The 17,651-nt window shown below is 40.0% G+C and overlaps 2 protein-coding genes across 7 annotated transcripts in view; one reads left to right on the top strand and one right to left on the bottom strand.

Annotated features, from left to right (window-relative positions):
- The window catches only part of PIN4 (peptidylprolyl cis/trans isomerase, NIMA-interacting 4), a 1,195,450-nt gene that overhangs the window by 773,797 nt on the left and 404,002 nt on the right, over window positions 1-17,651 (bottom strand). The window lies entirely within an intron of this gene.
- The window catches only part of PHKA1 (phosphorylase kinase regulatory subunit alpha 1), a 171,551-nt gene that overhangs the window by 150,747 nt on the left and 3,153 nt on the right, over window positions 1-17,651 (top strand). For all 5 annotated transcript variants that reach the window (XM_065915165.1, XM_065915164.1, XM_065915168.1 and 2 more), the window contains 2 exons: window positions 13,781-13,951; window positions 16,031-16,084. In XM_065915165.1, coding sequence (XP_065771237.1) covers window positions 13,781-13,951; window positions 16,031-16,084 — 225 coding nt within the window. The remainder of the gene's footprint in view (window positions 1-13,780; window positions 13,952-16,030; window positions 16,085-17,651) is intronic.

Genomic DNA, 17,651 nt, shown 5'->3' with positions numbered 1-17,651 from the left:
GTTTATCTTTCTGGCTTACTTCACTCTGTATAACGGGCTCCAGTTTCATCCATCTCATTAGAACTGATTCAAATGTATTCTTTTTTAATGGCTGAGTAATATTCCATGGTGTATATGTACCACAGCTTCCTTATCCATTCGTCTGCTGATGGGCATCTAGGTTGCTTCCATGTCCTGGCTATTATAAACAGTGCTGTGATGAACATTGGGGTACACGTGTCTCTTTCAGATCTGGTTTCCTCTGTGTGTATGCCTAGGAGTGGGGTTGCTGGGTCATATGGCAGTTCTAATTCCAGTTTTTTAAGAAATCTCCACACTGTTCTCCATAGTGGCTGTACTAGTTTGCATTCCCACCAACAGTGTAAGAGGGTTCCCTTTTCTCCACACCCTCTCCAGCATTTATTGCTTGTAGACTTTTGGATAGCAGCCATTCTGACTGGCATGTAGTGGTACCTTATTGTGGTTTTGATTTGCATTTCTCTGATAATGAGTGATGTTGAGCATCTTTTCATATGTTTGTTAGCCATCTGTATATCTTCTTTGGAGAAATGTCTGTTTAGTTCTTTGGCCCATTTTTTGATTGGGTCATTTATTTTTCTGGAATTGAGCTGCAGCAGTTGCTTGTATATTTTTGAGATTAATCCTTTGTCTCTTTCTTCATTTGCTGTTATTTTCTCCCATTCTGAAGGCTGTCTTTTCACTTTGCTTATATAGTTTCCTTTGTTGTGCAAAAGCTTTTAAGTTTAATTAGGTCCTATTTGTTTATTTTTGCTTTTATTTCCAATATTCTGGGAGGTGGGTCATAGACCACATGTACTGCAGCACACCAGGCTTCCCTGACCTTCACCATCTCCCAGAGCTTGATCAAACTAATATCCTTTGAGTTGGTGATGCCATCCAACCATCTCATCCTTTGTTGTCCCCTGCTTCTCCTGCCTTCAGGGGACAACAAAGGATCTTCCCAGCATCAGGATCTTTTCTATGAGTCAGCCTTCCTATGATGTGGCCAAAGAATTAGAGATTCAGCTTCAGCATCAGTCCTTCCAATGAATATTCAGGGTTGATTTCATTTAGGATTGACTGGTTTGATCTCCTTGCAGAGCAAGGGACTCTCAAGAGTCTTCTTCAACATCACAGTTCAAAAGCATCAATTCTTCAGCACTCAACTTTCTTTGTAGTCCAACTCTCACATCCATACATGACTACTGGAAAAACCAATGTATTGTATGTACCTTTGTCAAAACCACTGCAATAAACCACTGTCTATTTACTAGACAGTAATACGCTGTCTAGGTTTGTCATAGCTTTTCATCCAAGGAGCAAGTATCTTTAATTTCATGGCTGCAATCACCATCTGCAGTGATTTTGGAGCCTAAGAAAATAAAGTCAGTCACTGTTTCCATTCTTTCCCCATCTATTTGTCATAAACTGATGGGACCAGATGCCATGATCTTGTCATCTGCAAACAGTGAGAGTTTTGATTCTTCTTTTCCAATCTGGATTTCTTTTATTTCTTTTTCTTCTGTGATTGCTGTGGCTAGGACTTCTAAAACTACATTGAATAGTAGTGGTGAGAGTAGACACCCTTGTCTTGTTCCTGATTTTAGAGGAAATGCTTTCAATTTTTCACCATTGAGGATAATGTTTCCTGTGGGTTTATCATATATGGCTTTTGTTATGTTGAGATATGTTCCTTCTATGCCTGCTTTCTGGAGAGTTTTTATCTTAAATGGGTGTTCAGTTTTGTCAAAGGCTTTCTCTGCATCTATTGAGATAATCATATGGTTTTTATCTTTCAATTTGTTAATGTTGTGTATCACATTGACTGATTTGCAAATATTGAAGAATCCTTGCATCCCTGGGATAAAGCCCACTTGGTCACGATGTATGTTCTTTTTAATATGTTGTTGGATTCTATTTGCTAGAATTTTATTGAGGATTTTTGCATCTATGTTCATCAGTGATATTGGCCTGTGGTTTTCTTTTTTCGTGGCATCTTTGTCTGGTTTTGGTATTAGGGTGATGGTGGCCTCATAGAATGAGTTTGGGAGTTCAACTTCCTCTGCAATTTTCTGGAAGAGTTTGAGTAGGATAGGTGTTAGCTCTTCTCTAAATTTTTGGTAGAATTCACCTGTGAAGCCAGCTTGTCCTGGGCTTTTGTTTCTTGGAAGATTTTTGATTACAGTTTCAGTTTCCATGCTTGTGATGATTCTGTTAAAATTTCTATTTCTTCCAGGTTCAGTTTTGGAAGGTTATACTTTTCTAAGAATTCCTCTGTTTCTTCCAAGTCATCCATTTCATTGGCATATAGTTGCTCAAAGTAGTCTCTTATGATATTTTGTACTTCTGTGTTGCCTATTGTAATTTCTCCATTTCCATTTCTAATTTTATTCATTTGATTCTTCTCTCTTTTTTTCTTGATGAGTCATGCTAATGGTTTTTATTTTATTTATCTTCTCAAAGAACCAGCTTTTAGTTTTGTTGATCTTTACTGTAGTCCCCTTCATTTCTTTTTCATTCATTTCTGCCCTGATTTCTATGATTTTTTTCCTTCTACTAACTTTGCAGTTTTTCGGTTTTTTTTTCTATTTGCTTTAGGTATAAACTTAGGTTGTTTATTTGATGTTTCACTTGTTTCTTGAGGTAAGCTTGTATTGCTATGAACCTCCCTCTTAGCCCTGCTTTTACTGAATCCCATAGGTTTGGGATTGTTGTGTTTTCATTTTCATTTGTTTTATACATATTTTGATTTCCCTTTTGATTTCTTCCATGATCTGTTGGTTATTCAGAAGCATGTTGTTTATCCTCCATATGTGTGTGTGTTTTTATAGTTTCTTTCCTGTAGTTAATATCTAATCTTACCACATTGTGATCAGAAAAGATGCTTGAAATAATTTCAGTTTTTTAAAATTTGTCAAGACTATTTTTATGGCCCAGGATGTGATTTATCCTGGAGAATGTTCCATTTGCACTTGAGAAAAAGGTGAAATCCATTTGGCGGGGGGAGGGGGGGGTGAAGTGCTCTCTCTATATATATGTATCAATTAGATCTAACTGGTCCATTGTATCATTTAAAACCTATGTTTCCTTGCTAGTTTTCTGTTTGGTTGATCTAACCATAGGAGTGAATGGGATAAAAAAATTCCCCACTATTATTGTGTTACTGTCCATTTCCCCTATCATACTTGTTAGCCTTTGCCTTGGGTGCTCTTATTGGGTGCATATATATTTATAATTGTTATATTTTCTTCTTGAATTGATCCCTTGATCATATGTAGTGTCCTTTTTTGTCTCTTATCATCGTCTTTATTTCAAAGTCTATTTTATCTGATAGGAGTATTCCTAGTCCTGCTTTCTTTTGGTCTCCATTTGCATGAAATATCTTTTTCCAGCCCCTCACTTTCAGTGTATGTGTCCCTAGGTTTGAGGTGGGGCTCTTGTAGACAGCATATATAGGGGTCTTGTTTTTGTAACCATTTGACCAGACTTTGTCTTTTGGTTGGAGCATTTAACCCATTTACATTTAAGGTAATTATTGATAAATATGATCCCATCCCCATTTACTTTATTGTTTGGGTTAATTTTTGTAAACCTTTTCTGTGTTTCTTGTCTAGAGAAGATCCTTTAGCATTTATTGAAGAGCTGGTTTGGTGGTGCTGAATTCTCTCAGCTTTTGCTTGTCTGTAAAGCTTTTGATTTCTCCTTAGTATCTGAATGAGATCTTTCTGGGTAGAGCAATTTTGGGTGTAGGTTCTTCTTTTTCATTACTTTAAGTGTGTCCTGCCATTCCCTTCTGGTCTGAAGAGTTTCTACTGAAAGATCAACTGTTATACTTATGGGGATTCCCTTGTGTGTTATTTGTTGCTTTTCCCTTGCTGCTTTTAATATTTGGTCTTTGTGTTTAATTTTTATTATTTTGATTAATATGTGTCTTGAGGTGTTTCACCTTGGGTTGATCCTGTTTGGATTCTCTAGGTTTCTTGGACTTGGGTGACTATTTCCTTTCCCATTTTAGGGAAGTTTTCAACTATTATCTCCTCAAGTATTCTCTCAGGCCCTTTCTTTTTGTTTTCTTTTTCTGGGACACCTATGATTTGAACACTGGGGCCTTGAACATTGTCCCAGAGGTCTCTGGGGTTGTCCTCATTTCTTTTAATTATTTTTTGGTTTTTCCTCTCTGCTTCATTTATTTCCACCACTCTATCTTCCACCTCACTTATCCTCTCTTCTGCCTCAGTTATTCTACTGCTGGTTCCCTCCAAAGTGTTTCTAATTGCAGTTGTTGCACTGTTCTTTATTGATTGGTTCTTCTTTATTTCTTCTAGGTCCTTGTTAAACATTTCTTGCATCTTCTCTGTCCTTGTCTCTAGTCTGTTTATCTGTAATTACATTTTGTTTTCAGGATTTTGGATCATCTTTACTATCATTATTCTGACTTATTTTTCAGGTAGACTCCCTATTTCCTCCTCTTTTGTTTGGATTGGTAGGTTTTTATCATATTTGTTCACCTGCTGAGTATTTCTCTGCCTTTTCATTTTGTTTACTTTGCTGTGTTTGGAGTGCCCTATCTGCAAGCTGGAAGACTGCGATTCCTCTTAACTGTGGAGTCTGCTCCCTGTGGTGGATTGGAGGCAGGGTGGACCATTGATTTGTCAAGATTTCCTGGGTGGGGGAACTTCTGTCTGTGTTCTGGTGGGTGGAGCTGGATCTCTTCTCTCTGGAGTGCAGTGAAGAGTCCAATAGTGAGTTTTGTGGTATCTACGGGTTTGGTGTGGCTTTGGGCAGCCCGTCTTTTAATGTTCAGGATTCTGTTCCCATTTTGCTGGAGAATTAATGTGCTGTGTGTTGCACTGGAACTTGTTGGCTCTTGTGTGGAGCTTGGTTTCAGTGTATATATGGAGACTTTGGAGTGGGCTCTTGTCTATCAAAGTTCCATGGAGTCAGGAGTTTTCTGATGTTCTAAAGTTCTGGAGTTGAGCCTCCTGCCTCTGGATTTGGTCCTCTTCTTGCAGTAGCCTCAAGACTTCTCCATCCATGCAGCACAGAAGATAAAACCCTTTGGCTAATGGTGAAACAACTCTCCAGAGCCATGAATATCAAGAGAGATTCACAGAGTTATATAGGGAAGATAAGAGGGAGAAGGGAGATAGAGGTGACCTGGGGGAGAAAAAGGAGAGTCAAAAAGGGAGAGAGCAATCAAGCCAGTAATCAAATCTCTCAGTGAAAATGGATAGTAAAAATTAGATTCTTAAAGGTAGAAAATGGATAACAAATATCAAAAAGCAAAGATTAAAAACCTAGAATGGAAGTTAGACTCTCAAAAATACAATATAAAAAATACAAAAAAAATCATGAAAATTTTAAAAATATATGGAGTTTTTTTTTAAATAGGGTTTTTTTTAGAAAGGTAATAGTAGGTATAAAAATGAAAGTTAAAGTAGTAATAAATAACTACTATTTTAGAAAATTAAAAAGTGATAATAGTAAAAATATATCTAGGAATAGCTCTGGAGCTATTGTGGGCAGTGTGGAGTCAGTTCAGTGTCAGATAGTCCCTTGTTTTGACTTATACTTGTTCTCATGATCTATCAGTTCAGTTCAATTCACTTCAGTCATGTCCAACTCTTTTGTGACCCCATGAATCGCAGCACGCCAGGCCTCCCTGTCCATCACCAGCTCCCAAAGTTTACTCAAACTCATGCCCATCGAGTGGGTGATGCCATCCAGCCATCTCATCCTCTGTCGTCCCCTTCTCCTCCTGCCCCCAATCCCTCCCAGCATCAGGGTCTTTTCCAGTGAGTCAGTTCTTCGCATGAGGTGGTCAAAGTATTGGAGTTTCAGCTTCAGCATCAGTCCTTCCAATGAACACCCAGGACTGATCTCCCTTAGGATGGACTGGTTGGATCTCCTTGCAGTCCAAGGGACTCTCAAGAGTCTTCTCCAACACCACAGTTCAAAAGCATCAATTCTTCGGCGCTCAGCCTTCTTTATAGTTGCCCCTCAAATGCACCATCTCAGCATTAACTGCAGGGTTTTAATCTGTTGCACCTATCACTTCCAGGGTGGTTTCCCCCTTCTTTGTTTATTTTGACTTCCTCTGTTTGCAAGTCTCTACAGTGTCTAATTTCTGCCCTGACACAAGGTGGTAAAGGTGGCCACTTATTTAGGCTCACTTGTCCAGTTGTGCTGTGGGGAGAGACAGACACTTCAGACAAATACTGCTGGCATGTGTGTGGGGTGCATGCAGTGGATGGACCACACTGGGTTTGTCACAGCCCAAGGTGGCATGTATTTCTACACTGCTTAGGCTCCAGGGTGCTCTGCAAGGGTGCTGTCCCAAGTGAGTCCTTCATTTCTTGCACTTCCCACATCTAAGCCGCTCAGGTTCTTGGGTGCTCCACATGGGCACAGACCCAGATAGGCTGTGCATTTTGTGCCCTTCCCAGGACCAAGCTGCTCAGGCGACTGGGTGCTTGTTAAGTGCACTGTCCCAGGTGGGCTGTGCATCTTATGCACCTCCCTGGTCATGACCACTCAGTTTCCTGGGTGCGTCAAAGGGTACAATCTCAAATGTGCTGTGTGTCTCCTCTGGGAAGCTGATCTCAGCTTCTCTGTGACACTCCTGGTGGATGTGAACCACCCACGATCCCAGGAAGATGTGGCTAGCAACTGGCAACCTGCTCATAGTTTGGTGAAAGACACAGTCTCTGGGGCCAAGATTGTAGCAACCCCCTTGCCTTACAGCTCAGGCTGTCCCACTGCTTCTCTGTCTCAGGGGAGGGAGGGCCCTAAATGGCATCCAACTTGCTCTCCTTTGGTATTCGCTAGGGTACAATCCTTTGTTCTCTTTTTTTTGTTGTTGTTCTCAACAAAAGTGACTCCTTTGTTGAGCATGCCAGGGGTAACCATGGGGAGTAAGAGCCTTTCACAGGAAAGATCCTTTTTTTTTTATTTTTTATTTTTTGTCTCTCTGGTGATTCAACAGTTTGGGATACTATCTTATATTGCCCCATTCAGATGGTCCTCAGGCATTCAAGCCCAGTCCTCGCCCTAAGGACCAATGATGCAGCCCATGCCTACCTGCCCAGCCCCCACTTGCTGCTGGCAGACACAAGTGTCTGAGCCGCTTCTCTGCAAGTAGTTGCAGTTAGGCATATATTCTGTGTGTGTGTCTGTCTGTGTGTCTGTGTGTCTGTGTGTGTGTGTGTGTGTGTGTTTTGGTTATGTTGACCTCTGAGATTCCAAAGGTCCCCACTGTCACAACTGTAAGAGGGTTTCCTATTGTGTGGAAACTTCTCTTCCTTCAACACTTGCTCCCCAGGATGGATCTCTGACCCTAAATCCTTTCTCTCTGTTTTTGTCTTTAATATTTTGTCCTACCTCCTTTTGACCATCCCCAAGAAAAAGAAATGCAAAAAGGCAAAATAGTTGTCTGAGGAGACCTTACAAATAGCTGAGAAAACAAGAGAAGCTAAAGGCAAAGGATAAAAGTAAAGATATACCCATTTGAATGCAGAGTTCCAAAGAATAGCAAGGAGAGATAAGAAAGCCTTCCTAAGTGATCAGTGCAAAGAAATAGAGGAAAACAATAGAATGGGAAAGGTTAGATCTCTTCTTCAAGAAAATTAGAGATACCAAGGGAACATTTCATGCAAAGATGGGCACAATAAAGGGCAAAAATGTTATGAACTTAACAGTAGCAGAAGATATTAAGAACAGGTGGCAGTAATACACAGAAGAACTATACAAAAAACGAACTTCATGACTCAGATGACTATGATGCTGTAATCACTCACTTAGAGCCAGACATCCTGAAATGCGAAGTCAAGTGGGCCTTAGGAAGCATCACTACAAACAGAGCTAGTGGAGGTGATGGAGTTACAGTTGAGCTATTTCAAATCCTGAAAGATGATGCTGTGAAAGTGCTGCACTCAATATGCCAGCAAATTTGGAAATCTCAGCAGTGGCCACAGGACTGGAAAAGGTCAGTTTTTATTCCAATCCCAAAGAAAGGCAATGCCAAAGAATTTTCAAACTACTGCACAATTGCGCTCATCTCACACACTAGCAAAGTAATGCTCAAAATTGTCCAAGCCAAGCTTCAACAGTTCATGAACTGTGAACTTTCAGATGTTCAAGCTGGATTTAGAAAAGGCAGAGGAACCAGAGATCAAATTGCCAACATCCTTTGGATCATAGAAAAAGGAAGAGAATTCCAGAAAAACATCTGCTTCTGCTTCATTGACTACACTAAAGCCTTTGACTGTGTGGATCACAACAAATTGTGGAAAATTCTGAAAGAGATGGGAATACCAGACCACCTTACCTGCCTCCTGAGAAATCTATATGCAGCTCAAGAAGCAACACTTAGAACCAGACATGGAACAACAAACTGGTTCCAAATTGGGAAAGAAGTACATCAAGACTGTATATTGTCACCCTGCTTATTTGACTCATGTACAGAGTACATCATGTGAAATGCTGGGCTGGATGAAGCACAAGCTGGAATCAAGATTGCTGGGAGAAATATCAATAACCTCAGATACGCAGATGACACTATCCTTATGGCAAAAAGTGAAGAAGAACTAAAGAGCCTCTTGATGAAAGTGAAAGAATAGAGTGAAAAAATTGGCTTAAAACTCAACATTCAAAAAACTAAGATCATGGCATCTGGTCCCATCACTTCATGGGAAATAGATGGGGAAACAATGGAAACAGTGAGAGACTTTATTTTGGGGGGAGCTCCAAAATCACTGCAGATGATGACTGCAACCATGAAATTAAAAGACACTTGCTCCTTGGAAGAAAAGCTATTACCAACCTAGGCAGCATATTAAAAAGCAAAGACATTGCTTTGCCGACAGAGGTCTACCTAGTCAAAGCTATGGTTTTTCCAGTAGACCTATATGGATGTGAGAGTTGGACTATTAAGACAGCTGAGTGCCGAGGAATTGATGCTTTTGAACTGGTGTTGGAGAAGACTCTTGAGAGTCCCTTGGATTGCAAGGAGATCAAACCAGTCAATCCTAAAGGAAATCAGTCCTGAATAGTCACTGGAAGGACTAATGCTGAAGCTGAAGCTCCAATACTTTGACCACCTGATGCAAAGAACTGACTCACTGGAAAAGATCCTGATGCTGGGAAAGATTGAAGGCAGGAGGAGAAGGGAATGACAAAGGATGAGATAGTTGGATGGTATCACTGACTCCTTGGACATGAGTTTGAGCAAGCTCTGGGAGTTGGTGATAGACAGGGAAGCCTGGCATGCTGCAGTCCATGGGATCGCAATGACTGAGTGACTGAACTGAACTGAGCCTTCTTTTGAAGAGATTAGGCTGCCTTGCTGGGTTCCTGGTGTCCTCTGCCAGCATTCAGAAGTTGTTTTGTGGAAGTTGCTCACTGTTCAAATGATCTTTTGATGAATTTGTGGGGGAGAAAGTGGTCTCCCTATCCTATTCCTCTGCTATCTTGGGACCCCTTCTCTCTAATTTTCTTATAGAGATCTCTAGTCTTTCCTATTCTATTGTTTTCCTCTATTTCTTTGCATTGATCACTTAGGAAGGCTTTCTTGTCTCTCCTTGTTCTTCTTTGGAACTCTGCATTCAGATAGGTATATCTTTCCTTTTCTCCTTTCACTTCTCTTGTTTTCTCAACTGTCTGTTAGGCCTCCTCAGACAACCATTTTGCCCTTTTGCATTTCTTTTGGGGGAAAGTTCTGATCACCGCCTCCTGTACAATGTTACAAACCACTGTCCATAGTTCTTCAGGTACTTTGTCTATCAGATCTAATCCCTTGAATCTATTTGTCACTTCTACTGTATAATCATAAGGGATTTGATTTAGGTCATAGCTGAATGGCCTAGTGGTTTTCCCTACTTTCTTCAATTTAAGTCTGAATTTGGCAATAAGGAGTTCCTGATCTGAGCCACAGTCAGCTCCCAGTCTTGTTTTTGCTGACTGTATAGAGCTCTCCATCTTCGACTGCAAAGAATATAATCAATCTGATTTTGGTTTTGACCATCTGGTGATGTCCATGTGTAGAGCTATCTCTTGTGTTGTTGCAAGTGGGTGTTTGATATGACAGTACATTTTCTTGGCAAAATTCTGTTAGCCTTTCCCCTGCTTCATTTTTACTCCAATGCTAAATTTGCCTGTTACTCCAGGTATCTCTTGACTTCATTCTTTTGAACTCCAGTCTCCTGTGATGAAAAGGACATCTTTTTTTGGTGTTAGCTCTAGAAGGTCTTGTAGGTCTTCATAGAACAGTTCCATTTCAGCTTTTTTGGCACAGTGGATGGGTCATAGACTTGGTTACTGTGATGTTGAATAGTTTGCCTTGGAAACAGAGATCTTTCTGTCGTTTTTGAGATTGCACCCAAATACTGTATTTCAGACTCTTTTGTTTACTGTAAGGGCTACTCCATTTCTTCTGTGGAATTCTTGCCTACAGTAGTAGATATAATGGTCATCTGAATGAAATTCACCCATTCCAGTCCATTTTAGTTCACTGATTCCTAAAATGTCAATGTTCACTCTTGCCATTCCCTGTTTGACCACTTCCAATTTACCTTGATTCATGGGCCTAACATTCCAGGTTCCTATGCAATATTGCTCTTTACAGCATCAGACTTTGTTTTCATCACCAGTCACATCCACAACTGGTTGTTGTTTTGGCTTTGGCTCAGCCTCTTCATTCTTTCTGGAGCTAGTTCTCCATTCTTCTCCAGAAGCATATTGGGCACCTACTGACCTGGGGAGTTCATTGTTTTTTTGGGGAGTTCATGTTAAATGTCATATCTTTTTGCCTTTTCATACTGTTCATGGTGTTCTCAAGGCAAGAATACTGAAGTGGTTTGCCATTCCCTTCTCCAGTGAACCACATTCTGTCAGATCTCTGCACCATGACCCTATCATCTTGGGTGGCCCCACATGGCATGGCTTAGTTTCCTTGAGTTAGACAAGACTGTGGTCCATGTGATCAGATTGGCTAGTTTTCTGTGATTGTGGTTTTAGTGTTTCTGCCCTCTGATGCCCTCTCGCAACACCTACTGTCTTACTTGGGTTTCTCTTACCTTGGACATGGGGTATCTCTTTATGGCTGCTCCAGCAAAGTGCAGCCACTGCTCCTTATCTTAGATGAGGAATATCTCCTCAAGGCCACCCCTCCTGACCTTGAACGTGGAGTAGCTCCTCTCGGCCCTTCTGTGCCCCCGCAGCCACCACTCCTTGGACGTGGGGTTGCTCCTCTTGGATGCCGCCCCTGACCTCAGGGGTGGGGTAGATAGTCTTGGCCGCCCTGCCTGACCTCAGACGTGGGGTAGCTCCTCTCCACCGCGGCTCCTGACCTCAGTGGAGGTGTAGCTCCTCTCGACCCTTCTGCGCCCCCGCAGCCACCGCTCCTTGGACGTGGGGTTGCTCCTCTTGGCTGCCGCCCCTGACCTCAGGGGTGAGGTAGATAGTCTTGGCCACCCTGCCTAACCTCAGATGTGGGGTAGCTCCTCTGGGCGGTTCCTGCGCCGTTGCAGCCTGGCGCTCTCAGTTGCCACCCCTGACCTTGGGTGAGGGGTAGCTCCTCACGGCCAAGCTTCTGTGCGGTCCGTTGCAGTCAGAGTGCTTCGATCAGTTTGGTTAGCTTTCTGTAATTGTGGTTTCCACTCTGTATGTCCTCTGATAGATAAGGATAAGAGGCTTGTGGAAGCTTCCTGATGGGAGGAATCTGGGCCTTGCTTTGATGGGCGGAGCCGTGCTCAGTAAATCTTAATCTAGTTTTCTGTTGATGGGCGGGGCTCTGTTCCCTCCCTGTAGTTTGGCTTACCTATGGTAAGGGTAATGGCAATAATGGTAAACTCCTTCAAAGGGGCTTATGCCAAGACTGTTGTATTCAGTGCCCTTGACCCCACAGCAGCCACTGTCAACTCATGCCTCCTCTGGAGACTCCTGGACACTCACAGCAAGCCTGGCTCAGTTTCTTGTGGGGTCACTGCTCCTTTCTCCTGGGTCCTGGTGCACACAAGGTTTTGTGTGTGCCCTCCAAGGGTGTTTTTCCCCAGGCCTGTGGAAGTTCTGTAATGAAATACCACTGGCCTTCAAAGTCAAATTCCCTGTGGGTTCTCAGTCCCTTTGCCGGATCCCCGGGTTGGGAAATCTGCTGTGGGCCCTAGAATTTTGCAACAGTGCGAGACCTTCTTTGTTACAATTGTTCTCCTGTTTGTGGGTTGTCTGCTCGGTGACTCTATGTGGGGTTCACACCCTGCGCCTCCCAGGTCTTCTGCAGCCAGAGCCCCTGTCCCCGTGGCAGGCCACTGCTGGTCTGTGCCTCTGCAGGAGACACCTAAACACTCAGAGGCAGGTCTGGCTCAGTCTCTGTGGGGTACCTGGGTCCTGGTGCACACAAGGTTTGGTTTGAGCCCTCTGAGCATCTCTGGCCAGTATGAGGTTTGATTCTAAATGCGATTTCACTCCTCCTACTGTCTTGTTGGGGTTTCTCCTTTGCCTTTGAATATGGGGATCTTTTTTTTTGGTGGGATCCAACATTCTCCTGTTGATGGTTGTTCAGTGGTTAGTTGCAAGTTTGGAGTTCTCACAGGAGAAGATGAGCACACATCCTTCTACACTGCCATCTTGGCACTATGGCTACCAATGGTATGTCCTTATAATCCTTTTTATTTCTTTAAGACTGGAAGTGAGTCTTCTCTTTCTATCTTGATTTTAATACATTTCCCTTTTTTGGTGTGTCTAGATAAATCTTTTTCAATTTTGTTGATGTTGATTTTCAAAGAGACAAACTTTGGTTTCATTGGTTTTTCCTCAGTTACTTTTGTTTTCTTTTTTCTTTTTCTTTCTGTTATAATCTTAATTTTTTTCTTCTTCTTGCTTTCATTTTAGTTTGCTCTTCATTTCTTCTTTTTTTCATTGTCTTAAGGTAGAAGGTTTAGTTATTAATTTGAGATATTTCTTCTTTTTTAGTACAAACATTTATAAAATAAAGTCGGGCCTGGTGTACTGGGAAGACACAGAGGAATCGGGTGGAGAGGGAGGTGGGAGGGGGGATCGGGATGGGGAATACATGTAACTCCATGGCTGATTCATGTCAATGCATGACAAAACCCACTGAAATGTTGTGAAGTAATTAGCCTCCAACTAATTAAAAATAAATAAATAAATAAATTTTAAAAAAGAAAAAAAAATAAAGTTCTCTTTAGCTGTATCCCATAAGTTTTGGTATGTTGTTTTCAATTTCATTCATCTTAAAGTGTTTTCTAATTTTCCTTGCAATTTCTTTCTTGCCCCACTGGTTATTTAGGGATGTATTGTCTAATTTTCACATATTTGTAAATTTTCCAAATTTCCTTTTGCTACTGATTTCTAATTTAATTTCATTGTAGTAAGATATCATACTTTGTGTCTTATTTTGATTCTTTTAAATTGAAGCTTGTGTTATAGCCTATGAGAGCAACAAACTAAGCCATAGACCAGTTAAAAGTTTAACAGAAATAACCTTGGAAAGAGACAGTGAAGAACCTCCCATGTCATCAGTATTTTTATGGCTCTTCTTATGTATCACTAGATGGTTTCTAAAAGGATTGTATCTGTTTATATTGCTGCTAGCTATTCGTAAGTCTGCTAGCTTCACTATAACCTCTGTGTCTTGGCTGTTACACTTAAATTTGTGGTTTATAATTCTGCTGAGTGTGTTTATTATTCACTGTGCTATAATACGTTAGTCATAAAAACAGAGGTGACTTTTGATTTATGTTCTTTTCTCTGCTTTTCTCCCAAGCCATCTGGAACCTCTATGAGTCTAAGTAGTGGGTCCTTCCCTAGTGCATTTGGTCAACAGACATCTAAAGATAGTCGTCAAGGTCAATGGCAACGCCGAAGAAGGCTGGATGGTGCATTGAACAGAGTTCCAATTGGATTTTATCAAAAAGTATGGAAAGTTTTGCAGAAGGTAAGCATAATACATCATAGGTGTATCTATTTTACCCCCCTCATGAAATTATCAGTCTTCTTGTCTGAGATATGACATGACGGTGATATCATTGCAATTATATAAAAGACATATGCTCTTATGGATAAAACCTAGAAGAAAGCATTAAAATGAAATAGTTGATTTGTTATTTTTATATTATTGATAATTTAGTCTCTCTGCATTACTGTTGCCATTGTGGTATTTATAAAGACATTTCAGAAACATCACTGCTTAGCTTTTTGGCCATAGTTGGACATTGTGAAACATTGTGATACACTTACTGCCAATCAAATGAATGCAGTGTTAAAGACACTTTCTTTGTAGCTATTGCAGAGTAGAAATGTTATTGTAACAATGTGCTGTTAATAACCAAATGTTACTATAGTAAAACAACTGTGGCATATGGGAAGTTTTATGAGAAACTCTTACCTATATTCTTTCTTGGATGAAAACTACTAAATAAATGCAGTCATAGTGATGCCAATAGTCCAAAATCTTTACTGGTGTGACCAATTTTTGTTTTTCTGTCAAACGCCTAGTTTGCCAAAGACATTCCAGCAGACATCACACCATTATGACTGTGACAGATTTGTAAGACTAAGAAGACTGCAGTTCTCATTCATGGGTCTCATTCATAGTCTCATAGGTGCTATTTTTTGCTTCGTTGCCCTTGATAATGGCCTGAAGAACACTTCAACCAGGACTTCAAAATCTTTAGTTATGTTTCTCCCTTTTGCACACTGATGCTCTTCCAGGGACAGAATCAGGTGATCCTTTGGAAAAGTGAAAATGGATTCCTTAAACTATCAGCTCTGGCAATCTTCCTTTCAAAGAGTACCTATCAACTGTTTTCCTTCAATAAAACAACTATAGCACAGTGTTAACAGATATGTGCTTTATCTTTCCACTTATACCTGGCTTGTGGCAATTCAGTTTCATATACTACAGGTACTAGGTGCTCTTCTACCCAGATACCATCTTTTTGCATAGCAGCTATAATGAAAGTCCAAAAGTGTTATGATAGAAGTACAAACACAGAAGGCTGTGAGAATACAAGGGAAGGAACATTAAAATCTAACTGGGAAAATTGGGTATTTTGTGGTAGAATCAAAACACGAACTTAAACTCCTAATATAAAGAGGAAAAACAATCGCCCTCTGTTTTTTTTCATTCCATTCCTTTCAGAGTATGAATGTAACATAATCACCCTGTACATATATTTCCAGGCTGGTAATTCTCTGTATAAGGATTGTTACTTGGCATATGAAACATGGGATGGGAGTGTCTGGTAGAGTTGATAAACCTGTTGGATTGGAATATTTATCTGTGGTTTAAAATATGGTGTTTTGGATTTCTTTAAAATCTAAAATGGCAAGTCATTGATTCCCACTGCTTTTTAATAACTGAATTGATGGTGAGAGGGATATAGACCATCATTCATTCATAGTATTTCTTGAGCATCTACTGTGCACTAAGCAATGTCCTAGGTGCTCACAGGTATACGACAGAAAACAAAACAGACAACAATCTCTGTCCTGTGTAGAACTTATATTCTACTCGGGAGAGACAAACAAAAAATAAAACACATAAATTATACAAAATGTTAAATGATGACAGATAGTATAGAGAAAGTAGAGCAGGGTGAGGGGAATAGGAATGCTGATGGGGGATGCTAAACTAGAAAATGTAGTAATTATGCATATCCAGTACATACATATATTTAGATTTTCTCTGTAGCCTAAAAAATCTTTCTGAAGTCTAGTTGTGATGGCTCTGGAACCTACCATGGTATCCTCCTAGATAGTCTCTGAATCTTTAGGACTAGGCTATCCAATAGGTAGATCCTCCTGAGCCTTTTACTCCCTTAAGTAGAGAATGAACCTTGAATACCCTTAAGTCCAATCCTGCTTCTTGCCACACATTAATCGCAACCCCTTGGCAAAGACACGTGGGCTGCAGGGCCTTTCACTGGCCTGTGATTACTCAGCATCTAAGTGTCTCCTTACAGTCTTCCAGTTGTCAGCATATCCTTGGTGACAGGTTTTTGCTGTTTTGCAGTGTCATGGACTTTCTGTGGAAGGTTTTGTTCTTCCTTCTTCCACCACTAGAGAGGTAAGATTCTGTCTTTCACATTTATGTAATTGATAGCTTGTCTGGCTAAAGTATTTCAGTGATCACTTTTCAAAATAACAAATCTGTGCTTTCATAAATCAGCTGAACATGAAATGCATTGGAAGAAAGGAGAGAATGTTTTTTTAAAAAAATAGAATAGGAATATTAGAGAATAATTATGTATTACATTAATTATATAAAGACAGCTTCTTTTAATGGTTCATTAAGTTAGACTGATTTATGTGAATATTGCCAGAGTTGGAAATGGCAGATGAGAATGAATCTAAGAATGAATGAATGACTTCTCATGCCCCCATCCTGCTCATCCCTACCTTTCTCTAATAGGATGCTTGTAGGCTATAAACCAGTGGTCCTTAGCTCTAACTATATATCACAGTAACCCAAACTCCTATCTCCAGCTCTCCAGGGATGGAACATGAGCAACTGTACTTTAAAAAATCCTAAGAATAATGCTGATATATAATCCTGGTTGGAAAACATTGCCATAAACCACAGACATAGATTAGAAGGTGCTTTCATATTTTGCTTTTTGCCCAATCAGACTAAAATTATGAAGAAATAGCTTTTAAATAAAATCAACAAAGGAACTCGAATTAGTATGACCAATTCCCCACTCTGGAATTGTTGTAGATCATGACTGGAGGGCTGGGTACAGAAAGCTAATGCTGTGCTTCAGGGCTCCACCCCTGCCTAGAGGCTTTTTCTCTAGTAAAGAACACTGTGTCCTTTCTTGATCTTCTCTCTGCCTTTAAGCAAGATTTAAATGTTAACAAATTAATAATAATACATACCTGAATGTACCTTTTATGAATCTTCAAAATTCCTTTATACAGTCTTTAATTTGATCTTCAGCACAACTATGTGAGATAGCTAAGAAAGGGATTGTACTTCCTAGTTCACAGACAAGCATATAAGTTTAGAAAAGTAAATTCTCCAAGGTCATAAAATTACAAACTGGCAAAGGCAGAGCTTGAGTCCTTTAGACTCCAGATCTACATTGCCATCCTAAAGTGTATGCTTAATACAGTTTACCAAAAATTATTTGTTAATCCATTTCACCCTAAAATAACTTTATATTTCTTCATGCCTTTTTTAATCTAATAGTATATAAATATTTTACCTAATTCTCAAACTGTCATGTATATACAGTTTTAGATTCTACTTAGATTTTTCCTTTATCCACAGTCATCTTATTTATTCTTTTAATGATTCTACAGAAACTCATAATGGCATATCATAATATGCCATTATTTACACAACCATTCCCATAGTTAGATTACTTCTAGTTTTATACTTGTGATGAAGGCTGCTGTAAAACACTCTTGCATACTGGGCTTTTATCCTCTCTTGAATTATTTCCTTAGGATGAACTTCCAGAAGGAGAATTATGGGTTAGAAGGCATTGACACTTTTATGATGCTTGTTATATTTGCCAGATTGCCTGCCAGAAAGATTGAACCTATTTATTCACTCAATTACTTTATTTTTTTTCATTTATTTTTATTAGTTGGAGGCTAATTACTTTACAATATTGTAGTGATTTTTG

This window comes from Muntiacus reevesi, chromosome X (assembly GCF_963930625.1).
Source record: "Muntiacus reevesi chromosome X, mMunRee1.1, whole genome shotgun sequence".
Classification (NCBI taxonomy): domain Eukaryota; kingdom Metazoa; phylum Chordata; class Mammalia; order Artiodactyla; family Cervidae; genus Muntiacus; species Muntiacus reevesi.
The sequence above is the reverse complement of the archived record's forward strand: the minus strand, read 5'-3'. Positions and strand labels throughout refer to the sequence as shown.